Source organism: Podarcis vaucheri, assembly GCF_965113315.1.
Source record: "Podarcis vaucheri genome assembly, chromosome: 6".
Classification (NCBI taxonomy): domain Eukaryota; kingdom Metazoa; phylum Chordata; class Lepidosauria; order Squamata; family Lacertidae; genus Podarcis; species Podarcis vaucheri.
In genome coordinates this window covers 66,428,872-66,455,039 of record NC_138764.1, presented here as the reverse complement: position 1 = coordinate 66,455,039, position 26,168 = coordinate 66,428,872, and the positions used below count along the sequence as shown (strand labels likewise).

Sequence of the window (26,168 nt, the reverse complement as noted above, 5' to 3'; positions counted from 1 at the left end):
TCTTCTTAGTACATTTCTGGCCTGTTACTAGTATTCTCAGCATCAGCTACTCTAACCCAAATCCCTTTTTTCTCCTAGGAAATGTTTGGAAGCATTTTTCATTCGGATGCACAGACAGCACTGTGAGCTCATGAGAAACACTCATATGATGTCAAACTTCTTGACCAAGACATTACTTTCTGAAGAGATGTCCCTGTGTCTGAATAGCAAGGAAAATAGCCTTTATGCATTTTTGGAATGGGACCATTGGTGCTTTTGCATCCCAGGGGCTTCTGAACTGATGATCTCTTCTGCCTCCATTCATCTCTGGTTATTGAAATGCAGAGCAATCGATTCTTGAAGCAGTTGGCATGGGCAACAGACGGAGAACCTCAGGGAATATTCTTCATCTATCTAGAAGAAGCAGAAGAATAGCAGGACTATAATGACTTCTCTCTAGGCCTCATCCCGCACTTCAAGCAATTCTTATGAACCCTTCAGGATGTATCTAGCATACACACGTAGCCAGGAACTCTCAGTCATCACCCTTGTTTTTATTAAGAGAAATATGAGGAAAAGCAGAGAATATATGATTGATCAACAGACATAACTCTCATAAGGTGTAGTTATTTGGGGTTTGTAAGGGGACGTTTGCTTCCAAAGTGTGAACAGATTTTTTAGAGTTCACACTAAAATTAAGCATGCCTCTGAAGATGTTGCCCAATTATTCATCTGCTTTCATCACTACAGCCTAATACAGCACTCTTTGTTTCTATGGTCTAAATGCACCACCAGTATGTTTAGTGACCATCAATCATTTCTTGAAACATGTGCTGTATTTGCTGTGGTACTGAGCCTTATCAAGCTACTGCCTAGAAGTAATGTTGCATTCTCTATTACAACTCCCCATTTTTAAAGGACAGTTCTGTTCAGGGGTAGGTGTGTGTGTGTGTTGGTGTGTGTGTAAATTACTTTCTATAGGAATTACATGCTTAGAGAGACCCTTTCAGAGTGCTTTGAATCCAAAAACTGGAACTGTCTTTTGACTGCTGCTTCTACCTTGTGTCTAGAAACTGCAAGATAATAGCTACTTGCACAGTATTTTGGTGCTTTAGTTTCCTGTTCTCAACAACTAAACATTTAGAAAACATTCAGCTTAAGTTCATATTGAGAAATAAACAAAGCTTCTGAAGGGGCCAATTTTCCTGGACCTGTTTGCCAATCCCATACATATTCTGTATGGGATAAAAGGATAAATTGTACCCCTTAAATACTATATTGAAAATACTCAGATTGCAGTCTACTCAATGCTTAGACTTCACCCCATGTGCAATTTTGGTTGGAGGACTCTAACTTGATTTACAGGACAAAGTTCAAGGGCAGCGTTTGGTTTATTGATCCCCCTCAAGCTGTTTTAATCTCTGCAAACATTCTCGTGGATTTTCTTTAACGTGTGTCACAGATGGGGAGAATCTACCTCTCAGGCAGACTTGCCTGACCAGTTAACCTAGAAGAAGTTGTCTTTTTAAATTTTATTTTGTAAATGCGAATTAATTTTTATATAAAAATGTGAATGATGCAAATGATGTTTTAGTTTTCTGTTGTAATTCCTTCTTCCGGCCCCAAGGTGTTGAATATGTAATGCCTATGACTTAAGGTTAAATGTTCTAAAGTAAATGCTAAGCCTAAGATATACAGCACAAGCCAAAGAACATGAAAAAACAAACCACATAAAAGGCTGGCCATTCTGATGTGGCACTGTGCTGAAATAAGCCATAGTTTGGTTCATCGTGTCTTCTGAACCCAGACTCACGGTTTAGCCCTCTCCAGAATAACCATCAGTTGAATCCAAAGCTTGTCCTATGGTTTACTGCTTGTGTTTTGTCTGCCATAGCTAAATCACAAGCCCAGGTTAAGACAATACACTAAGTCAAACTATGGCTTAACTCAGCGCAGCACAGCAGCAAAACAACAAGAGAGAGTAAAGCAACTGCAGTCTTCTCTTCCAAAGGCCACACACACACTTGGGCATGCACACTGAGATGTGGTTTGGCTTAAGTGTGACATGTGAACCAGGTGGGGGGTGGGGGTGCAATCAAACCACTTAGGAGTTTCCAAAGAAAATAAAAAATAAGAACTGGAAATGAAAATAACTTGAAACAGAAATAAAATTATCTCCCCCCACCCCAAAAGGTACATTTTTCTAACTAGTGGAAAATCAGAGATTTCAAATGTGTGCTTAATGTAGATGATTTTGGAACTTTAAAAATATATTGTTTTAAAGATGCATCCAAGTGTTTGTTTAACTCTTATAATTGTCTTAAACAATAATAAAAAAAATGAGATGTAATCTGAATAAGATAATGCAGCTGCATTGTAGCTTCCAGATAAATGGTGTCCAGCTTGCAAAAAACCCCAAAACTTCATGAATCATCTACTGTGGGCAAAAATATCTTGGATTACAACATCCAAGTTTCCTTAGTTTCATTCTGCATAATAACTCATCCCCAGAGGCACGTATAAACAGAGGTGGTGGGGTTTGTTTGTTTTTTTGAAGCCAGGTCCAGTCAAAGGCCCAGCATGCATGCCACATTAAACCAGTTTAAAACAAACTATAGTGAAAGCTCCTCTCCTGCACCTTTTGTGCCACCAATGAAACAAAAGTGTACTGCAGAGGATAATAATGATACAATACTGTCTACATAAAAACATAAAAATCTGCTGGGATAGGTCAACGGCCCATCTACTCTAGCATCCTGTTTGAGACCACATAACACAGGTCCTGAAAGACCTACATTGGCACCCAGTAAGTTTCAGAGCACAATTCAAAGTGTTGGTGCTGACCTTTAAAGCCCTAAACGGCCTCGGTCCAGTATACCTGAAGGAGCGTCTCCACCTCCATCGTTCTACCCGGACACTGAGGTCCAGCACCGAGGGCCTTCTGGCGGTTCCCTCACTGCGAGAAGCCAAGTTGCAGGGAACCAGGCAGAGGGCCTTTTCAGTTGTGGCACCCACCCTGTGGAACACCCTCCCATCAGATGTAAAGGAAATAAACAACTCCCTGACTTTTAGAAGACATCTGAAGGCAGCCCTGTTTAGGGTAGTTTTTAATGTTTGATGTTTCAATGTATTTTAAATATTTTGTTGGAAGCCGCCCAGAGTGGCTGGGGAAACCGAGCCAGATGGGTGGGGTAGAAATAAATTATTATTATTATTATTATTATTATTATTATTATTATTATTATTACTACTACTACTACTTACAGTGTCCAACCAAATGCCTGTTGGAAACCTGCAAGAAGGACGCAAGTGCAACAACCGTCTCCTCACTGTGATTCCTGGCAAATGGTAGCCTGAAGTAGAACATAGCCATTGCGGCTAGTAGCCACTGACAGCCTTATCACCAATGAATTTGTATAATATTCTCTCAAAGCCATTCCAGTTGATGGCCATCACTAGTTTTTGTGGGAGCAAATGACACAGTTTATACTATGTGCTATGTAAGTGCTTTCTTCTGAACATTCAGCTTCACTGGGTGTCCACAAATTCTAGTGTTACGAGAGGGAGAGAAAAACATCTCCCCCTCCACTTTCTCTATGCATCACTTAATAAACCTCTGCGATGTCTCCTCTTACTTTTTCTCTCAACTAAGAAGCCCCAAATGTGCAAACATTTCTCACAGGGGAGTTGCTCCATCCCCTTGATTATTTGTGTTGCCCTTTTTGGAACCTTTTCCTACTCTACAATATTCTTTTTGAGGTGAGGCAACCACACAGTGTTCCAAGTGTGATTGCACAATTAGGTTTGTATAATGTCGTTATGATATCAACAGTTTTATTTTGCAATTCCATTCCTAATGATTCCTAGCATGCAATTCGCCTTTTTAACAGCTGTTGCACACTGGGTTGACATCTTCATAAGCTATCCACTAGGTCTTGTTCCTGGTCAGTCACTGCCAATTCAGACCCCATATGTGAAATTAAGATTTATTTATTTTTGTCCCAATGTGTTACACTTGTCCACACTGAACTGCATTTGCCATTTTATTCCCTACAATTTACTTTGCATAAATACTTTTGGAGCTCTTAGCAATCTCTTTTAATCACCCTTAACAATTTGATAACATTCACTAACTTGGCTACCTTACTGCTCGCCCTGAACTCTAACCTATTTATGAATAAGTTAAAATGCCCATATCCCAATACTGACCCTTAGCGGCCTCCACTTTCTTCATTCCTCGATTGAGAATAGTCCATTTCTCTTTCTCAATCTCCAAAGCCACGATTTCTTACATCCAGCAATTACATGCTCAGGTCTGGGATGATCAGTCAGTCCCAAACCAGAGCCCTCAAGTACCATAGCACTACAAAAAGGGGAGGTAGGATTCAGAAGGGAGAAAATTTTATTTTCCCCTTCCCCACCTCCTCAATCTCCCTCACAAGCAGCCTAAACAACACTACAAAGCTCCTGTTTCAGGCTGGCTGGAAACTTAACCAAGAGCATCAAACACACGCAAATGCATTAAAAGCAGCTCAGCTTAAAATGGTATAGACAAGTCAGCATACACAGAAAATGATAATTAAAAGAGTTCCAATATAAAAACACCCTGCGAGGAGACTTAGAATATTTCTCCAGGTAGGCGTTCCACAATCTTAGTGATGCTGGATAAAAATCTGTGTTTTTAGTACTTACCCAACATGTCTGATTTAAATATAAACCACAGAGGAGAGCCTGGGATGATAATCTTAAAATCTAGGTAGGTTCATATGAATCGAGACAGTCCTTTAGGTATCCTTTATAGAATAAGAAAAATATGATTTTAAAATAAGTGTGAAAGTACTACACATTTTGACAAGGAGGGTGTTAACTCACACCATCCAACGTATCTGAATACTAACTGTCGTGTAGCAAGAGAACTGTATTTTCCCATCAACAGCAGTCTGCATTAGGAAAAGTTTAAATGTCCCCACAATGAAAGCAAGATGTCTGTTCACCCTATAAGAGTTACAGCATGGCAGTAGATTCTCAAAAAAAGAACCATTCTATACAAGTCATCAAGTATGAAGCATACCTGTCCCCACCCCATATTAGATCATATCCATTTAGGGGGAAACAATGTTTACCCAATCTATGCAGTCATTAACAGCCCGATCTGTTGTCATGGTACAAGAAATATTTGCACTTGAAATAAACATTCTTGTTTCTATCCCAGCTAGCACCTCAGTAGTCTGGATGTATGCGTTGGTTCTTGAAAGTAAGCCCTAGTTGAATTTACTGTACTTCTCTTTTGACTCTGAATATTAGGGATACAATCCCTCCAAGTACTAGGTTAATACCAGCTCTTTACCTACAGCATTGCCCGAAAATAATCTCCAACCTTGCTCATAAAGACTGGCTTCCATGTTGAATACCTCATCCATTCTAAACAATGTGCAGACCAGGTTTTTCACCATGCCCAGGAATACCTCCGTCCCGCAACCACCCCCTAGTTCCAGAAGTTCTGGGGTTCTAGAAATCTCGTTTGCTACTCTCTAGTATTTTTGATGGTCCTCATAAAGATATTAACAACTTTGTTTCTTTTAAATCCCCCCCCCCATGGACCCACACAGCTATTTTCACTCTTTATTGGGCAACGCAATCCTATGCATGCCACCTTTACTCAGAAGCAAGCACCACTTGGGCCAGCCCAAGACATTGTGGCACCTGGTGCAAACCAAACATAGTCATGTGTGCCCTGCCAGGAAGAGGAATGCTGAGCTCTACATCAGGAGCAGGCAGCAAGTGAAGATCTCCATATGATGCATTCCTTGGGAGGCCGGATCTGCTTCTCCTGGCAATCCTGTCCGTCCCCCGCAGTCACCTTACCTTGCCTCATGAGAGGCCCTGCCTTTCCCTGCCCCAATGTGTTCAATGGGACTTATTCCCAGGTAATTGTGAATGGCAGCAGCCTTAGGATTGCAACATACTGCTCTCCTTCCCCATTTTTTTTAAACACCAAGAAGAGCTGCTGCAATCCCAAACGCGGCCGATATTACGCAGGCACACGCTTTGTGTTGCCTAGCCATTTTTTGAGGGAGCCGAGTCCCACTGAAATCTCGAGGAGCTCGGTAAACGCTTCGAGCCCACACCGGCGGGGAGTCTTCTTGTGATGAGTAACCAGCTCCATTAATGATTCGCAGGGGGACGCGCCGACCTCCGAGGGGCCCCGAGCGGCGGCCAGAAGGCGCCAAGATGGCGGCGCTGAGCGGCCGAGCGCGAGGGGCTCTCTGGGTGGCTTTACTGGCGCTGTGCGGGACTGTGCTGGCCCTGCTGGCCGTCGTCCTGGCCCGGACCTACGCCCCGCGAAGCCCCGCGCCGGCTCCGGAGCTTTGGGCGCGGAGGAGCCGGCAGCAGCGCCTGGAGCCCGCGTTTAGTCCCCAAGAGCGGCGAGAGCTCAAAGAGGCGCTGCAAGGTAAACTCAACACAAGTCAATAAAATGGGTCGAGGGGCCGAAGAAGCAGCGACGGCGGCGGGAGCTGCTTCCCTCAGAGTCAAAGTTGCACGGTCTCCTAAGGAAGAGGGTGCAGGAGGGGCAAAGCAGCGTTGCCGTTTGGGGCACAGTTCGGCAGAATGAGAAGAAGGGTCGCCAAACGTAGCTGGGCTGCACACTGCCTCATTTTGAAGTAAAGTACATAATGCAAGTCAAACATGGGAGCCTGGGGCTCCAGGGGTCGCTGCGGTTCCCATCATTGCTGACCAGCTTTTCTTGCTGGCCGGGGCTGCTGGGGGTTGGAGTTCAGTGGGTCAGCCCCATTTTTCCCTGTCAGATCTAAACCTCATTTGCACCGCTGGAGCCAAAACGGCGTTTCAGGGTGGGGCAAGTTTTTGTGAGATTTCTGAAAGAGGAATGACGGCATGTTTCACACGGACACCCCATTCTCAACTTATTTTCTCTTTGCTCGTTTTGATGGGAGTAACCCTTCCAAGTGAAGCACGCTTAGGATTGCAGCCTCGTTTTAGCTTCCGGTTTATGATTCGGCTATCATATTTATGGGGAAACAGCCTTTTCTTCAAGTAACTAAAGGGGTGTGGGTGTGCATTGCTATTTCGAGGGGGGCGGGTTACCCTCTGGTGCTATACTCAGAGGAGTTCATAATGACTGCATTGCAGGGGGTTGGACTAGATGACCCTCAGCGTCTCTTCCAGCTCTACAGTTCTGTGAGTCTTCCCCCCTCCACCTTCAGCTACGCCTGCAATTCTGTACACTTACCTGAGAGTAAGTCTCATTAAACTCAGTGGGACAAACTTCTGAATATACCTAGGAAGGTTTGCATACCATTGTAGGGTAATCTACAATGTCTTTCTTTCGATATCCTTTATTTGCCCCAGTTTCAACCAACAGAAGTGTGTGTGGCTTGAGAAAGCAAAGCACTTGTGAAAAGGCAGAGCATGGGCTTGCCATAGTTTCCGAGTTAATGTGGGAATCAAAAGATTTGGTCATGGTAATGTGATGTATATTGAAAACTGCCGATGATTTTTCAGGCAGCCGTCAATTTGCTGTACTGGAACAGCCCCCATATTAACATTATAGTAGCTGAATATTTACTGTTCTTTATACAGTGGTACCTCGGGTTACATACGCTTCAGGTTACATATGCTTCAGGTTACAGACTCCGCTAACCAGAAATATTACCTCGGGTTAAGAACTTTGCTTCAGGATGAGAACAGAAATCGTGCTCTGGCAGCGCAGCAGCAGCAGGAGGCCCCATTAACTAAAGTGGTGCTTCAGGTTAAGAACGGACCTCCAGAACGAAGCAAAGTAACCCGAGGTACCACTGTATTACACACAAAACTATGGAATCACAGCTTGCATTCTCCTCTGCAGAGTGAACAATAGGATTCACAGACTCAATGGTTTTCAGCACCACCACAGTGCAAAAACCTGGATGCTCATATTTTTTACAGATTCCCCCCAAATACACCATTAGATCATAGGGTTGTATAAAGTAGACTAATTGAAATTAATAGACATGGCTAACTTAGGTTTTTTAATTTCAGTGAGACTGCTCTGGTTAGGATTATCATGAGCTACAACCCAGTGCAGTGCAGTGCATTGTAAAAATTGTGCATCCATCACTTTCTGCAATAATGCATTCCATTATACCCAGTTGTGGGATGCTACTTAAGGCCTTTCCCCCAGGAAAATCCACTGTCTACTGCTGGATTGGAACAAACATCAATCGGTTTTTCTGCAAATTGACATTTGTTTCAATCCAGCAAGTTTCCCCAGGGAAAATATCAGGGAAAACTAAAAACCGGTTGGACTTGTGTGTAGAAAACACTGGACAAGCAGAAAACTTCTCAGACTTGTGCTTTCTAGGCACAGGACTGTGGACGAATCCTTAGTTGGACTATCCTTTGTGCTTTCTTGCACAGCAGTACATGATCATTGGGCATACAGTGGTACCTCACAAGACGAATGCCTCGCAAGACGGAAAACTCGCTAGACGAAAGGGTTTTTGGTTTTTTGAGTTGCTTCGCAAGACGATTTTCCCTATGGGCTTGCTTTGCAAGACGGAAACGTCTTGCAAGTTTGTTTCCTTTTTCTTAAAACCGTTAATCCAGTTGCGACTTGACTTCGAGGAGCAACTCATAGTACGCGGTGTGGTAGCCTTTTTTGAGGTTTTTGAAGACTTTGGTGATTTTTGAAGCTTTTCCAAAACTTTTCCGACACCGTGCTTCGCAAGACGAAAAAAATCGCAAGACGACAAAACTCGCGGAACGAATTAATTTCGTCTTGCGAGGCACCACTGTATTGAATATTTCCAGTGTCTATAACATGAAATCAACAGATTTGTGGTTCATGTCTGAGAAGTGAGCTGCTTGAAGACAGGGTGGTTTTGCATTTAATTTGTTTCCCAATATGTTTCTTTTAAAGGCTTAATTTTATCTACATATAGTTTGTTGCAATGACATTGGATTGTGTAAACAATATGTTATCCTTCAGTCTACCCATGCTTGTATCTTACGGTTATAAGAAAACAACTTAGGAGGCTTGTTTGCAGTATACATACGGTTTCTGTATGGGAAATAGCCATGTGGGAGGAGCCTGATAGTGAGGACGTGTGTCTTTTCTGTTTAGCCAATCCTTGATATTTCTAGTTATCTTGTTCTTAATGGTAAGCTTATCTTTTTAGTCAAGGTACATTTATTATCTACTGCCAATGTCAATAAGTTCAATGTGGTCATTATGCTATGAATATACCAGAACTCTGGAAGTTTTATTTATTTTGAATATTCATATGCTATTTAAGAATTTCACATATCTAGAGTCACGTACTAAAAATTCCAACTAGCTAAAAGAATATGTACAATTTAAATAATCAACCACAGTTGGTAGAAGCAGAATGAAATACAGATCAGATCAAAATCAGACAAAAAGTCAGAACTACAGATCACATATTAAAAACGTTGGAGCCTTTTTAGTTGCAAATGTGCTATCTAAATGATGGTGATGATGTTGGTGCCTCATGGATCTGTATGACAAGGATGTCTTACACACATGACACAGCCACTGAAAAGTCATTTTCCAAGTCACCATCTAACTAGCTTCTGAATGTGAAGGCACCTGGAGCTTGGACTCCAATGCAGATTTGGGCGAGTTCATGTGGGCATTTTCATATAAGAAAAATCATTTCTTTGGGTATTCTGTCCCCCAGCTGTTTAAGCATTAAAGGTCCCGCCTTTTCTCTCTCTCCATCAAACTGTCTTCAATTTGTGCAGCGTCAGTATGTCTACTAGATTATAAACCTTTCTGGCAACTCTCTGTCTATTTTATTTATTGTGTAGTAGTCAGTGGAATTTTAAACACATAATAAATAATAAGATGGCATTTTATAGTTCCTGATCTTCCTGTATTTAAGTACCTTTGAAGAATGTTGATTTGTTGAGCCGTGGACATAGAATTTATACCATGTAATTGTGGGAAAACAAGTTAGTTTCTGAAGTCACAAATGCAATGATGAAATCAGGTGGAAAAGGTATTCATTTCTTCAAAGTAAATGTTTCTGTCTCAGGCTTCTTCATAGAGAGTCACTGATGGTAATTCTGGAGAGCAAAATTATAGGCTGTCTGCATTTTGTGACTTTAGCCTTTAGCCTTTTTCTTTGTTGCTCCCTCAAATTTGGTGCTTCTACTTTTCTGGCTGCCTGTCATACAGTGCTGTTCTCCGTTTATTTGCTCTTTAAATGTCTGCCAAAAACATATTAATTTTGTTCGCATCAATCATTTAATATATAATGTATCACTATTGTTATTATTATTATTATTTATTAGTCACTTTATTCACAGAAGTGAGCCAAAGCAACTTACAACAAGGTATAAACATTAAAACCAATTACAATACGATTGCATCTAATGCAGGGGTTCGGTTCCAAGAGTTCTGCGTATACACAAAAACGTGTTTACTCAAACCCTTGGAACCACCCGCAGACATCTCCAGCCTTCCGGAGCCAGCACACTCAGCTTGCTTTTCCCAGTAAGCAAGGCTTTCAAATTTATTTCCATACTGGGGAAACCTTGCATATGAGTCAGTTCACATGGGGAGAGGTGGTCCTTGAGATATTGCAGTTCTGAGCTGTTTAAGGCATTATAGGTCAAAACCAGCACTTTGAATTGGGCCCGGAAACTAATAGGCAGCCAATCTGCCTATTAGTTGCCATTATATGCTCAAACCATCTTGCCTCAGTGAGCAACCTGGCTGCTAAATTCTGCACCAGCTGAAGTTTCTGAACCATCTTCAGAGGCAGCCCCATTTATAACACATTGCAGTAATCAAACCTAGAGGATACCAGAGCATAGACAACATAAGTTAGGGTATCCCTGTCCAGATAGGGGTGCAGCTGTGCCACTGAGGCCCCCTGAGTCTCATGCAACAGTAAAGGATCCAGAAGTACCCCCAAGCTGCATACCCACTCCTTCAGAGGAAGTGTACTGTAACTCCTTCAAGAACAAGCAACCTCCCATCCATTCGGTCTAAGTAACCACCCACTAACTGTGCCTTAGTTTATCTGGACTGAGCTTCAGTTTGTGGCTCTCGTTCAGTCCATTGCCAAGGCAAGACATCAGTCCAGCATGTCCACTGCCTCACCTGCAGATGTAAATGAGAAGTAAAACTGTGTCATTGGCATACAGCTGACAACGTACTCCAAAACTCTGGATAACCCCACTCAGTGGTTTCATGTAGATATCATCTATAGGTACATATGATCCAAGACCCTGCCAATGAAATCATGTGGATTGGAGGTGGGGATAGGGTGCAGACTCCACTTCATTCATTCGTATTACTGTCTATATGAAAATGAAATGTGATACAAGATGTACAGACATCTTCTTGCTTAATAGAGTCTGGGGATCTCACTCAGCCACTTGATCAGGGGCACCATTTGCATATCTAAATGTGTGATCCTGCACATCATTCAGCAATGCAGCAGACTCCAGACCCAGCTGCCATTCACAATATTCTCAGAAATATTGTAACTGGGAATGACATTTGCAGATTCTGTCAGCCGACTGGTAGTGGCACTTCTAATCCTTTGAATAGGCATCTTGACAGCCTTTACATTATTTTGCAGGGAAGGAGAGTTTATCGCATTGCACTGTTGTTTTAATAATTGCCTGTCTGAGAAAGTTACGAAATCTCTTCTTTTATGTTTTATGTAAGGTGCCATCAGAATGCAAACAGTTTCCTTCTCAGCAAATGATCAAAATACAACAGCCCTGGCAGAATTTGAGCCATATATTCGTAAAGGTATTTGAACTTAAATTCCTTCTTTTAACTAGCAAATGGGCATTAACTGAGTATCTAATCTTTGTGTCGTAAAAGAAGAGTCTTTATCGACAAAACTAAAGTACTAAGCTGACAAAATGTGATTTATTATTGAGTAGAATGCAAGTTAATGAACTGAAGCAGCTGTGGAACTTTTAAATACAGGTTTCTACAATTGTAAATAAATCCTTCTTTTTTAAAAAAGTATTTATCTCTTTGTGTTAAATTACACACAAGGATTGCATCTCAATGGCAGAGTGTGCTTTGCTTACGGAACGTGCCAGTATAAACCCTAGTATCTCTGTGTAGGCCTGGGAAAGACCTCTGTCCCCATGTGAAGACCTTTGAGCACTTGACATATACTCTTAGTATGGTAATAAATGCAGGAGCTATAGTTGTTATGCAAGAGTAGATTAATGCAGTATGGTTTTGGTCTTATACGTTTCATGGCCAATACCAGTCAAACAGGTAAAATTACTGGGTTGTCAGAAAAGATTGAAATTATATAAAGAGTGGCTTTCATTGTTTCTGTTGTTTGTTTCTTTATTTAACAATTTGAATACAGTGGTGTTGTTGTTGTTGTTGTTTACTTTATCCTTTTGTTTGCTTTAAACTCTGTTCCTCCACCCCATAGGGTGGTGGGACCAGCAAGAGATGTGTGCTATGCCTTTCCTCAACCTTCAGTTACCCATTTTCTGAAATATTTCAGCCATTATAATATACCAACTGTTGCACTGAATACCAAAGATTAATATGTCCCCATTGATTTGTCCAATCAAACTTTGGAGGAACCCTTGCTAATTTTCTTTCCCTTCTGTTTTTCTTCCCTGAAGCTTTTCCTGCAGTGTTTTCTGCAGCATTCATTAAACATGAAGTTATTGGGGAATATAGCCACCTATTCACCATCCAGGGGTCTAACGCTCAGCTGCAGCCCTACATGCTGCTTGCACATATAGATGTTGTTCCAGCTTCTCCAGACGGGTGGGACGTCAGTGACCCTTTCTCTGCTGAGGAACGTGATGGGTTTATATATGGAAGAGGAACACTCGATAACAAAAACTCTGTTATGGTATATGTATTTTGTAAACGTACCTCGTTTTGCAGGGTGGGTGGGGTGCAAAGTGTTTGTCTCACAAAGTTTGGCATGCTACATTAATGATGGTTCACTGGTTTAATGCTGTACTGTTTTTAACATTTGATTGGGAGCCGCCCAGAGTGGCTGGGGAGACTCAGCCAGATGGGCGGGGTATAAATAATAAATTGTTATTATTATCTGTTCACAGTGTGAGGAGAAGCATTCCCATTATTATTATTATTATTATTATTATTATTATTATTATTATTTTGCAAGCTAAACATAAATCAGTCCACTTTAAAAAGAACCTTTTAGCCATATGAGTATATTTTGCTTTGCTTTAAATTGATGACTTAGTATACTATTTCTGTGGACACCATTGGGCCAAAGGTTGTCCTGAAAGTAAGGAGAAAAGGAAGGAGGAAGGAGGTCAGTGGGTTGCTGCCCCTGACAATTGGAAATCAAGAAGTTGATAGGAACCTGGAGACTGGTTCCAGAGGGAACAGCTAGCTGGATAAAGTGCTGCAGCCTGAAAGTCAGCAAGCAGAGCAAGAACTGACTACCAGAGCCCATACAGAAAGTTCAGTGTTCACTACTTTCATCCAGTAAACCACATTCCAAGTCACAGGCATTTCCACAAGACAGTTTCCTCCATTTTCTTCCAAAGAACAGGCTAAATAGATGCTCCAAAGCGTCTACATTGAATTTTTGAAAGCGTTATTTATTTTTTTAGCTCTGTGATTTGGACTTTCCCACCTTGATCTATAATCCCCTCCCAGTCAACTGACAAAGTTAAGTTTCATGCAATTAAATGGTGTTTTGGTTCAATCAGAGGTTAGTACAATGCCATTGGATTCTCAAATCCCACCCTCTAATCTGGGGCAAAACCAGTCCTTCATGCTGCCCCACAACAGTTGCTGCTAATATGGAACAGGTTCTGTAACCAAGGTGCTAAATAGACAGTGTTTAACATTTTATTTTTTATTCCTCAGGGGATTCTGCATGCTCTAGAATTCTTACTGAGACGAAATTACAGACCTCACAGGTCTTTCTATATTGGCCTTGGGCATGATGAAGAGGTATTCTGTGTGTCTTTAATTTCCCCCGTATTTATTTATTTTAGATTTATAGCTCATTCCAAAGGCTGAAACAGTAGATACTGAACTTGAGTGGGTCAGCCTGCTGCTCTTTTTACATGGAGACTCCTTAATGGTGTTGTGCTGTCCTGATAAAAGGTTTTCCATGCACTGCAGTGGTAGGTGCCTATTGACTAGTCAACTGTCAACAGCATAGGAATATGGATTTTGCTTTGCATAGGGAGAAGAATGTGTGTTTTTTGTGTTGTTTAGCATTACAATTCTGTATCCAGCCCCACACTGCCCCCAATTTTTTTTAAAAAAAGTTTTGAGGGTTAGGAGTTTGTCTTCACTGCATTTACAATTTGATGTAATAATAGAAGCTATATTGAAATGTACTGATTTGTTATTAGCGTTTGGTGGATTATGTTACTTGTACTACTTGCATTGCATAAAATTGAGTATGTTTTAGCCTGGGCTTGGGAACCTTTTTGACTCTGGGTGCCAATTCCTCATCAGGATTGGCTTCATATGTCAAATGTGACAGGTGGGTGGGGTTGCTGACCTGTCCAATAGCACAACATCACATATTGGCAAGTGAGCAAGGCCACTTGCCTGTCAAAATCCCTCCTGTGGCCTTGTAAGACTCCCTTGCTTCCCCTTTAAACCTAGTGTCAAGGGTTTGAAAGAGAAACACAGGAAGACTTGCACAGTGCCCTTGGAAGCAGCCTGGAGGGTGCTTTTGCCAAGTGCTTTAAGATGCTTTTACCTGCAAGACACACCTCTTCCCCTCCCTCCTGTCACTTGTCAGAGAAGGCAGAAAAAGAGGTGGGTTTTGCAAGCAAAGGAGGGGATTACTCCAGTTCTCTGCCTTTGTTTGAGACTGGGAAGACTTGAAAAAGATTTGCAAGTGTCTCCTTCTCTTTTAAGTGCCCAATCCTGTGCTGAACTCAGTTCCATCTTTAACAGAGAATATTTCCCCTGCTGGATAAGGGATCACCCAGGCAATATAGGATTAAACCCTGGCCTTCTGTCCTTCAGCTGACATTGCCAGTAATGTCAGCTAATGGCTGGGGAGACATGGTTTGGTAAAACGACCCTGATGGGCCATGATTGGCCTGGAAGCTGGAGGTTCCCTAACTTTGTGTTAGCCTAATGGCTGCTACACTTGAGGAATTAAGTGCCACAATTTACCTCTGAGTGCAGGCCGATAGCAAGATTCAGCAAATAATATATTGGAATGAAATTAGTTCATTAGGTGCAAGGTTAAATGGTTTGGAGCACCACATATCAATTGCTCTCTCCAGTAGAAGTATGTGTATATATAAAAAGGTAAAGGTACCCCTGCCCGTACGGGCCAGTCGTGTCCGACTCTAGGGTTGTGCGCCCATCTCACTTAAGAGGCTGAGGGCCAGCGCTGTCCGGAGACACTTCCGGGTCACGTGGCCAGCGTGACGAAGCTGCTCTGGCGAGCCGGCACCAGCGCAGCACACGGAAACACCGTTTACCTTCCTGCTAGAAAGCGGTACCTATTTATCTACTTGCACTTTAGGGGTGCATTCGAACTGCTAGGTGGGCAGGAGCTGGGACCGAAGACGGCAGCTCACCCCGCTGCGGGGATTCGAACCGCCGACCATGCGATCGGCAAGCCCTAGGCGCTGAGGTTTTACCCACAGCGCCACCCGCGTCCTATGTGTATATATATATATTTATATAAAACCTGTATAGCAATTATCTTTTTCCACTGAAGCACTGGATGCTTATTGCTGCCTGAGACAGAATGAGATGACATTTGGTGAGATGACTTTGTTGTGGGCTTTTCAGGTGGGGGGTCAGAAAGGAGCCATGAAGATTGTGGCTGAATTGGAATCTAGAGGAATTCAACTTTCTTTCGTGCTTGATGAAGGAAGCTTCATCTTCGATGGTATTGTCACTGGAATAGAGAAACCAGTAGCTTCGTAAGTAAGAAATGATGAGAACTTGCCACAATAAATGCAATTGTTGCTCTCTTTAAACAATTGGGAGTCAAACATTGTTCCTGATCTACTTGGAGTGTGTGGAATCAACAATCTAAGTAAATTTTAGATCCTAAGTTTTGCCTATCTGTGCTGTTGAGCAGGACCATCTTTACCTGGGGGTGCAAGGGGTGCGGGGCACCCGGGCGCCGAATTCTGGGGGGCACCAGGTGCCCACCACTGAAGCTGCCTAAGCTTTAACTATCTACCTGCTATGAAATAAAAAATAATTTTGATCAAGCTAGAAAAACAAAATACATATAATATATACCTAGGTATTACCGAAATGTATGCTCACTGTTTCACTAAAGGACACTCGACTGTGTGCGCTCATTTACCAAAGATGCGCTGCGCCAGCGATGGCACTTGTCAGATTTGACGGCGCTTGTCATTCACAACCGCAGCACTTGTCAGACTCAATGACAGTGCTTGTCATTCTCAATGGCGCCGTGCACGCGAAATTAACTCTTACATCAAAATATTATGTTACGTATTGTATTGAGCTGCTATGTGGCAGCGGGGTCAGTGGCACCTTTGACACGACTTATCTTGCACCGCCTGCCTGCCAGTCTTGTCAAAGGTGCTGCTGACTCCAAGTGAAACATTGCAAATTGAATTTAATTCCATCACTTACAGTTCAAATTCGTATAGAGAAATTGTTTTTAAAAATGTCTATTTTCGCTAATTGTCGGCATTTTCTTTGACTAACTACTTAATACTTAGGGCTCTACTACAGATGTGTTTCGGCACGTGATTTTAGTTTTCCATTTCTGCAAAAATGCGCCTAGAGAGCACTATGCTTTCCGCAAGCTGCTTTTTTCCTTAATTTCGGGGCTAAACTAAATTTGGGGGCACTGGGTGGATCTTTGTACCCCGGCAGTGTATATGCTAAAGACAGCCCTGCTGTTGATTATTACAAAAGTATACTACGCCTCATCTTCTTTTAGGGTCAGTATAACTAATTAACCTATGTAATGTGAGTGTCTCATTGGAATAGCCCCCAGCTATAGAGTACTATGTGCTAGTAAACAGGTCCTAGTTTAGGATTGTTACCACTTCCTCTTCCTGGGCACTATTGCTGAAAGGGGAATGGTAGCCAGGTGATGGAAAAAATTGATCTTGGGTAGGTGTGGGGTTTTCCAGAACTGAGGGAGCCAAAGGGACATTGACAAGGGATCCTACTATGCTGCATGGAATAGCAGGGATGTCAAAATGGTTGTCTAACTAGAAGATAGAGGGGGAATTCTTACATCCTGAATCTAAATAATTGATTTCTCCCAACTTATCAGAATAGGTATCACAGAAAAGGGTGCCATTACAGCAAATTTCACTGTGACATCAGAGCCTGGTCATTCTTCTGCACCACCTAAAAGGACAAGTATTGGTATTCTTTCTGAAGCATTAGCCAAGTGAGTATTTTCCTTTCCTGGTAATAGTGAAATCCTATACCTGTCTAGTTAAAAATAAGCTCCATTCTGATTGTAGCCTAGAGATGTTACATAAATTATTTTGCTCTGTAGTGCCTTGAGTTGCCAGTTCAGTATTTCAGAAATAAGGGACACTAATGGTTATAGAACACTATGTTGGACTGAGTGCTCACTGGAAGGACAGATCCTGAAGCTGAGGCTCCAATACTTTGTCCACCTCATGAGAAGAGAAGACTGGAAAAGACCCTGTTGTTAGGAAAGATTGAGGGTACAAGGAGAAGGGGACGGCAGAGGATGAGATGGTTGGACAATGTTCTCAAAGCTATGAACATGAGTTTGACCAAGCTGCGGGAGGCAGTGGAAGACAGGAGTGCCATGGGGTCACGAAGAGTCGGACATGACTAAACGACTAAACAACAACATGCATATTTAAGTCACATGTTCTCCTTATTTAAGCGTGCAAATCATCTGAGGAGACAAACCTGTTTGTTGAAATCTACCAGAATGCTAAATGAGGCTGCTTTTGCCGTAGCCCAAGAGTTATGGAGCTCCCTCCCAAACAAAAACTGTCGGTCTCTACAGCCTTTTAGAAGAAGAAGAAGAAGAAGAGTTTGGATTTGATATCCCGCCTTTCACTCCCCTTCAGGAGTCTCAAAGCGGCTAACATTCTCCTTTCCCTTCCTCCCCCACAACAAACACTCTGTGAGGTGAGTGGGGCTGAGAGACTTCACAGAAGTGTGACTGGCCCAAGGTCACCCAGCAGCTGCATGTGGAGGAGCGGAGACACGAACCCAGTTCCCCAGATTACAAATCTACCGCTCTTAACCACTACCACACTGGCTCTCAGCAAATGCTTTTTAGAAACATATTTAGAAACCTGTTGCAGTAGAAAGTGTATGTATGGTTTTATAATACATACTGATGATATAGTGGGGAAGGGGTTTATGCGTGCCTTTACTGAGGGAGGGCTTAGTTTGATTTTTAGAAAACCTACCACCAGCACTTATGATGAGCCTGGAACTGTTGCACATTTAGATCTAGCCATGGGGCACCTTCCAGCGTCTTGCCACACATTCTGTTTGCTTAAGACTGTTCCTGTTCCTCAGTATATGGATAAGTGTTGGTTTTGCATGGGAACAGTGCCTCACATAATGTTGAAGATGCACTGCAGTGGTCTTTTACCCTCCTCCATTCAGATTGTGACATGATCTCTTCCCAGTTTAAACACGAAATAAATCAGATTTATAGCATATCTTCCCGAGAATTTCCTCCAGCTTTCAAATTATCACTGACTCAGCTTCTGTTTTGAAATCTAACTTCATCATGATACTTATCTGTAGCAGAAACTAAAGTAGCAATTTTAAGATGACTAAGACGTTGCAGACTTCTGCCTAAATTCATGAATCAAAGTAATAGGAGTGGAGCCTGTTTATTTTTTGTCTTGCATTTGATTGTTACAGTCAGATAGCTGTTTGTTGTTATAGGTTGGAGCAGCATCCTATGCCCAATCTGTTTGGTCATGGGCCTGAAATCCTGATGTTTGAGCAATTGGCACCAGATGTAAGTATTCAACAATATGTACTCTTTCATGTGATTTCAGTGAAGCGACCTTAAATTTTCAGTGATAACATTAGATTTCTTATGATTTTCTAAACTTGTTGCTAGTCAGAGTTTTAGAATTTCCAGAGTCATTCCCAATTGATAGAGTTCATAGCAACTTTCTATTCCCACCCCCCACCCCCAGGTTTCAAAGCCTCATTTACAGTTATAGTTCTCATGTACTCCCACAAGCTCAAACTTTTTCTTCAGTTTCTTCCTACTTCCTACTTTCCTACTTTGATCAAACCACAGTTTGTCATTATATGAGTAATCAAACTATTGTGGGGGAATATCGGTTTTTGAATGTAATCCGTTCCAGAAGTCCCTTCAACTTCCAAAACGTTTGAAAACCGAGGATCAAAGGGTTGACAGCAAGTTCAATGGGGAAAATTGAGAAATGTGCCTCGGAAGCCATCCGATTTCCGAGGCACATTCGAAAACGAAAGCATTCCCTTCCGGGTTTTCGGCGTTCGGCTTCCGAAACGTTCCGCATGCCAAGACATTCGAAAACCAAGGTTTGACCTTACATTTCTTCAAACCAGGGCAACTTTAAACTATTGTTTGGAAGGCAAGCACAAGCTATAGTATGGCAGTTTGAATTAAACAGCAAAGTCTACTTTGATCCAACTGGAGTCATTCCCATACTGCTGAATCATGCTTTGTTACTTGGAGCAAGCTAATATTAGCTACTTATGGAAAGGTTGTTCAATAGGAAAGTTGTATTGCATTGGAAAGCTGCATTGCAGTTGCTTTTTGTGTAACTTGTCCAAGGTCAATGCCACAAGCGGCATCCTAGATCCACTGGTGGAGGAAGATGGGTGCAGGGGGAGCACAACACCCCACCCCCGGCAGCGCGATCCCAGTGGGGTGCCATCATGGCGTGGGCACCATGCCCCCAGAACGCACACAAACCCCGCCCCTGCCTGCTCTCTGCTCCCCGGTGCCGGAGCATGAAGCTCCACCACTGCCTGGATCTCTAACAGGCTGTGCCTGCAACCCTATCCTTGCAGAGTTATTGGTTTGATCCAGAACTTCCCTTCTCCTATGTGTTGCTTCTATGTGCACAGTTCCCTTCCTGCCCCCTACCCACACTGTTCTTCCATTGGCCTGTCTCCTGCATACAGGAAAGTTCTAACATGTTCACTTAGAAGACTACTTAAGCATGGTTGTTTTTTAAAGAAACCATTCTCTTGATCCAGACTTGCTGATGTGTATTGCTTTTCTCCCCTTTGCTTTTCAGTTCAGCTTCCCTCTAAATGTCATTATGTCAAATTTGTGGCTGTTTGGACCACTTGTTGGAAGGTAAGAAAGAAACATGATATTTCGTCACGTTTCTATTACAGCAACAAGAGCTTTCCTATGCTGGGATACCGCAGGAGAGCATGCTGCCACTACACAATTTTTAAAAGCATTTTTCTTTAAAAGTTTGCAAAATAATAAGTCCATGAGGGTGTGGGGAGGCGCATATCACAAGCACAAACAATATTCAGTAAAGTGCCCACTTCATGAAGCAATAGCAAAGAAATGAATGGACAGTGGTTAAAATGCAACCATACTCTTAAATGCAACCTCAAGGGAAGATGGCAAGACAGAGCACAAAAAATGAGAAACAAATGTACATTTATTGATTTAAAATATTGGTATTGACTTATGGAATGTGGAATCCTACATTAATTTACTTCTGATCTCGAAGTACTTTGTGTCATCTAAATTTTTACATAGATTTCTTGAACAGACGCCTACCACCAATGCCTTAGTTCGGACTACCACTGCAATCACTATGTTTCATGCAGGAGTCAAGGTACTGTAGTACGAATTCATTGGATTTTCCATAAAGTGTAATGAGGGTCTAAATTTCTCAGAACTACATTTCCAGCTTTCAATATTACTAGTACCAGTGAATTATAGGAATACAAATCCGTTTCTTTCCCCCTGAATGATAAATTCTCCTCCCATGCTGAATATTCACTGCTGGCATCATCCCATGAACTCAGAATGTCAATTTGATTCATGCCCTCTTAGTATGGGATTTGTTATTGATGGTGGCTTGTCCTCAGAATGGCTTAGTTTCTAGAACTAGTAGAGCAGAAAGCTTTCGCTTCAGTCAGTCCCTGCAAGAGGAGAGTTTTACTAAAACAGAACTTCATGATCACAGTATTTTAGCTCCTATGGCAAGTTGGTGAGAGAGCCATTCCATACATTTCATAGCAAGAAACCTGATTAGCTGTTGGGTGCACATCGCCCAGCCAGTCAGTGTTCTCTTTATCAATGTTTCTGTACCGTAATTGAAACTGTTATTTGTAACATCCACACTTAGCATCAATATGTGTAACCTTAAAAAACTTGCACATGAGGTCCACAACATAGGAAGAGCTCCTGAGCTTGCCAGAACGGTGAAAGTGGATTGTTAGTGGCTTTTACTTGGTATGATAGTTAAAGAGTGACACCCAGAGGTGGACTGAGATACAGTAGGCTTTGCTTTTATCATTTTTTCTGTTGCTTTAAAACTGTCTCCCAAACGACACATGATGGTGACAAAGCTGTGTCTTTAAATGGAAGTCTGCCTCAATCATGTGTGGCATGCAGGTATTTGGGTTAAATCACAAAGGGGGTGCATGAGGAGATGGCTGAACCCACATCCCTTGTCCCCAACTGCTTTACTCTCAGGTGGGCTCACTTGTGATATTGGAATCTGGAAGGTGGAAAATAGTAACTTTGGGTGGTGGAGGGGTGAACGGAGGAGGAATGTGCACCTGCATGTAACCTCCTTATGCACCTTAAAACCACATCTCCCCTATTTTATGCATGATTAGATCAGGCCCATATTTAAAGAGACAGATCTGTTCTCAAGTATAGCTGTGCCGTGTGGTTCCAACTGCCCTGTGTAAATGCAGTAGTACAGTGTACTGTATAGCAAAGAACAGATCTGTATAGTTAAATGATTAATTTAAGCTTCATGTTTTAAATAACTTTTAGCAACAAGTCATAATGAAACTGGATTAGTCATTATACACTTTTTGCAACGAGTTTGATTGTTGCTTCTAAAAATATTACGATAGCACTATGTACTTTTTACATTACATTTATAATTGAAGGCATAGTCATTTCACCATTCAAAAAAATTGTACATTTTCATTTGCCATGCATTCCTCACCTGGTAATGTGATTCTCCCTCAAGATAAAGCTGCACCTTCCAACAGCCCTTTGAGAGGATAAGGGGGAAAGTCAGTTTAGCACACACTCCTTGGTCATGCTTTCAAATACTGAGATATGAGCAGCTCCCATCTTTTCTCTTCTTTCATTCTGAAATTTGGAAAGTAGACCCAAGCCTTTCTTGTATGACGGAGGAGATGCCAGTTGTACATGTACTCATTTCAGCAGGCACTTGGGTCCATGCATGGAGGAACTGAGTAAAGCTCAGGCCTGCCCACCTTTTTCTAAAATAAGTGAGTCTTTCACTGCCACACATCATAGGTCAGTGCTGCAACAAATGCATGCATGTCTAATGCATCCCTAGGTTGTCAAGGAGGAAAAGCAGACCTTCATTCAGTGGCTTAAGCAAAGAACATGAACACTTTAGGCAAGAATTACCTTCGCATAAATATAATTTTGCAAGGCTGAATTAATATTGAGGACTGTGCATTGGCTTCAGAAATTACTGGTGAAATTACCTTGGTTCTGAAGCTCATATTTTAGACTGTGGTTTGTTGTCACATGTTTAAGCCCTCTTTCTTTCTCCCCTCTCCAGTCCAACGTTATTCCCCCTTCTGCAAATGCAACTGTGAATTTCCGCATCCATTCGTCACAAACAGTTGATGAGGTATTTTATTTATTCTGAAAAGTTTGTTAAATTAACGGGTTATTGTTTCTCTCCCCCCCACCTCACCCTGGCCCTCATGTTTGGCCAGGAGACTTTATAAGGTTTAATAATTGGCGTGTCTATGGTTGTGTTCCTTTTTGCAGTTAAACCTTGGGTTTCCCATTTAAGAAATTTCTGAACTGGCTTGTCATCTTTTTCTGTATTTATTTAATACCTCAAAAGTGACTGGTACATTGGGGATGTATCTTTGTTGAAGGGGCCTAAAGGAAGGTCTTTTGAGGCAGTAACCCCAAACTGAATGCTTTGTATCTCTACCTATCCCATTGTGTAACAGGAAAGCAGACTTCCACAATGAAGTCCCAAAATGCTCCTGTCCTGATTGTGCATCTTTAGTTGGTTTGCAAAGTGTTACTTAAGAGTTTGCAATCTGTGCTAATACCATAATGGAAGTCACCTTGCTACTTTAGCTCCTTTGTTCCTTTGGGTGTGTTCTTAGGTCCTGGGCATAGTAGACAAAACAATTGATGACAAGAGAGTAAAGATAGAAATGGAAAGTGCCTTTGATCCACTCCCAGTGAGCCCTTGGGACGACCAGACCTTTGGAGTGCAGGTTTTCCGCCAGACCATCCAGGATGTTTTCCCAGATGTTGGCAGTGTAGCTCCAGGTACTGGCAAATGCATTATTACTGTTTTCCCCTTCTGTTTCCACCCAATAACCTCTACTTTGTTTTCATTTTCTGAGTATTCTCTTTCTATTTTATCCCCTTCACCAGGTACGTGCGTACACACACTCACTATTAATGACTGGAAAGGCTTGTTTTCCTCTCTTTCTGACCTAAGATGGTGGTCATTAAAAAAAAAAAAAAGTCAACAGGAAACTGGCAATCAGTGTACCTCAAGTTTTTCAGATTTACATGGGGCTGAAACCAGGCTATATATTTTCTTCTTTTAGAGCAGCTCAGTTGTTGGACTGCCCTTAATAACTTCATTCTGATTCAATTCAAAGCTACCAATTAGCCCTGCAGTCTGTTTCAAAATGTCTGCTTATGTAAAGAGTTAACATTTAAACATGGCAATGGGCACAGTTTTTCTGAAATGTACAATTGTCTTCCATTGCTCCAATAAATAAAAGGCGGAATTTTCAAAACCTCCTAAGGAAAAGTAAGGCAGATAGCTTCCAGTGCCACTCAAAGGAAGCTAGGAATCTAATTCCTGAAGTCTGTGATGCTAATGCAATGTTTAACTTCAACACTACTAGTTTTAATTTTTCAAAATACTGATTTCTCCTCCAGGTATATGTGTTGGTAACACTGACAGCAGGCACTTTGTCAACCTTACAAATGCTATTTATCGATTTAACCCAGTGATTTTTAAACCCGAAGATTTGCCAAGGTACAGTATTCTACTTGACAATTTCTTCCTAGTGAAAACACCAGATGAGAACTAGCAAAACGAATGAGACATGGCAACTGAAACTTGACAGAGAGCAACACTTCTAAAATGCCCATAGTGTTTCCCTACTAGTCCGAAGAAATAGAGGGAGGGCTAGATCTTGTACCTGTCCTTATAAAAAGCAGATTGGAATGGAAGCATCTCTTTAGGACCTCATTTCTGTTACGACATTGCTTGGGCTGCAGATATGTAACACTTCCTGGCTGTAGTTGGAAATAGGGCTCCTATATAATAGACAACCATTTATTTATTTATTAATGAATGAATGAATATTCCAATCATATTAGGATTTCCTTTAGAACTCCCCTAATAGGTAGTATTCAGAACTGAGCTGCGATTGAATCTTTTATTAATAATGTAGAAGCTCAAGACTAGTCAGGTATAAAGTAATAAAATACTTGTTTTTCTAATCTCTCACAACAAGTTTTATATGTGGTTAGTTCATTTTAGCCAGACTTCATCGGTACACGGTAAAAGGAAATGAAGTGACAAATCAGTTTCCTCTATATGCCTTAGTAAACCCAAACATATCTCACCCACTTCTTGTAATGGAGCTGGCTAGGACTCCTGGTAAGTGGGCTGGTATGCATCCCAACTTTCTGCTCTCTTGTTTCTTTTTCAAAAGCTACCAGTCTAAGTCCATCTGACGTATGGACCATCTGCTATCTTGGAATAAGCATCCTTGTGATAAATAGGAGTCGTATCACATATAACTTTGTGGCTAGAAATGCCCTTGTAAGGGATCGTAGCATGTTTCAGTCTTTTATGGAGCATAATTCAATATCCCTGTTACACAATTATTTAACCTATTATAACCTTAACCCCATTGCTGCTTCTCTCTCCCCCCCCCATCAGGTTCCACGGGTTGAATGAACGAATATCTATTGAAGGTTATGAAAAACAAGTGCAATTTATCTTCCAACTGATTCAAAATTCTGATATCAGCCAATCCACAGAGCCGCATGCAAACCATGAGTTGTAAAAACAAAATAGGAAGGCTTCTGTGAGCATTACTAGGAATCAGAATTGCACAAAAATGCTACATTCCATGTTGCTGTCAGTTTTGGAACATAGCATACAAATTTTAAATCGCAAGACTATTGTACCGCACTCCAAGCAGTTGTGAAATGTAAAAGCAAGCATAGAACACATCACTTTGGATCAAAATGAACATATTGAACTTATGCTATGTTGTATTCAATAGTGGGCTGTGTGGGTGGTACTGTGTTGCTTCCCCAGCTTCCCAGCAGCATGGGGCACTGCCACTTACCAAGAGGAAGAGGGATGCAGCGCATGGTGGCAGGAGTGTCAGATTGGCTTAGCTGCCGCACACCAATCTCTCCATGCGTTAACCCCTTTTCCATGCCGTTGGGAAGCCAGGAGAGCAATGCTGCCTCACTGTTGCCACCTGCAGGCCGCTACTGCATATATTGGAGCCCATAAAATATTATTGCTGTATAAAGTTTACATCCTAAAGATTATTGCACTGTTCCCTTAAATGGAAGGTATAGCATTTCTCTGTAAAGAGGGCAAAATATTCCTGCATTGCAGGGGGTTGGACTAGATCATCCTAATGGTCCTTTCCAACTCTACAATTCTGCGATTCTAAGTGGCTTATCAATCCTGAGAGATTCTCTGGAGAGATTCTTTTACAGAGGAATATTGTGCTGCTATTCCTGTCAATCCCTGCCTGCCTGTCCCTTGCTTCTGTGAAAAAGGAATCAATTTAATCCTACCCTTTTCAAATACCATTGCCTTTATATCTTTTTTCTTTCTTCCATTCCCTTAAATCAACCATAGGCAACCTTGGCCCTCCAGATGTTTTTGGCCTACAACTCCCATGATTCCTAGCTAACAGGACCAGTGGTCAGGGATGATGGGAATTGTAGTCCCAAAACATCTGGAGGGCCGAGGTTGCC

At 41.9% G+C, this 26,168-nt stretch overlaps 2 protein-coding genes across 3 annotated transcripts in view; both read left to right on the top strand.

The window, feature by feature from the left end:
- The window catches only part of SLC26A9 (solute carrier family 26 member 9), a 57,689-nt gene extending 56,127 nt beyond the window's left edge, over positions 1-1,562 (top strand). For both annotated transcript variants that reach the window (XM_082228296.1, XM_082228295.1), the window contains one exon: positions 79-1,562. In XM_082228296.1, the coding sequence (XP_082084422.1) occupies positions 79-126 (48 nt within the window). In that variant the 3' untranslated portion in view covers positions 127-1,562. The remainder of the gene's footprint in view (positions 1-78) is intronic.
- Positions 1,563-6,004: 4,442 nt separating this feature from the next.
- On the top strand, positions 6,005-25,966 carry PM20D1 (peptidase M20 domain containing 1). Its single transcript, XM_082228353.1, has 13 exons — positions 6,005-6,430; positions 11,681-11,767; positions 12,619-12,854; positions 13,853-13,939; positions 15,761-15,894; positions 17,241-17,360; positions 18,863-18,938; positions 20,218-20,279; positions 20,700-20,778; positions 22,726-22,797; positions 23,294-23,462; positions 24,090-24,189; positions 25,105-25,966. The coding sequence occupies exons 1-13, from the start codon at positions 6,148-6,150 to the stop codon at positions 25,229-25,231; spliced, it is 1,632 nt and encodes a 543-aa protein (XP_082084479.1). The 5' UTR covers positions 6,005-6,147; the 3' UTR covers positions 25,232-25,966.
- Positions 25,967-26,168: the final 202 nt, after the last annotated feature.

Bases quoted from the DNA above. Each gene is read 5' to 3' on its own strand.
- PM20D1 (XM_082228353.1), top strand. From the start codon at position 6,148: ATGATTCGCAGGGGGACGCGCCGACCTCCGAGGGGCCCCGAGCGGCGG. The intron at 17,361-18,862 runs GTGAGTATTTTC...TTGTTGTTATAG, and splicing joins CTTTCTGAAGCATTAGCCAA to GTTGGAGCAGCATCCTATGC. The intron at 23,463-24,089 runs GTACTGGCAAAT...TTTCTCCTCCAG, and splicing joins TGTTGGCAGTGTAGCTCCAG to GTATATGTGTTGGTAACACT.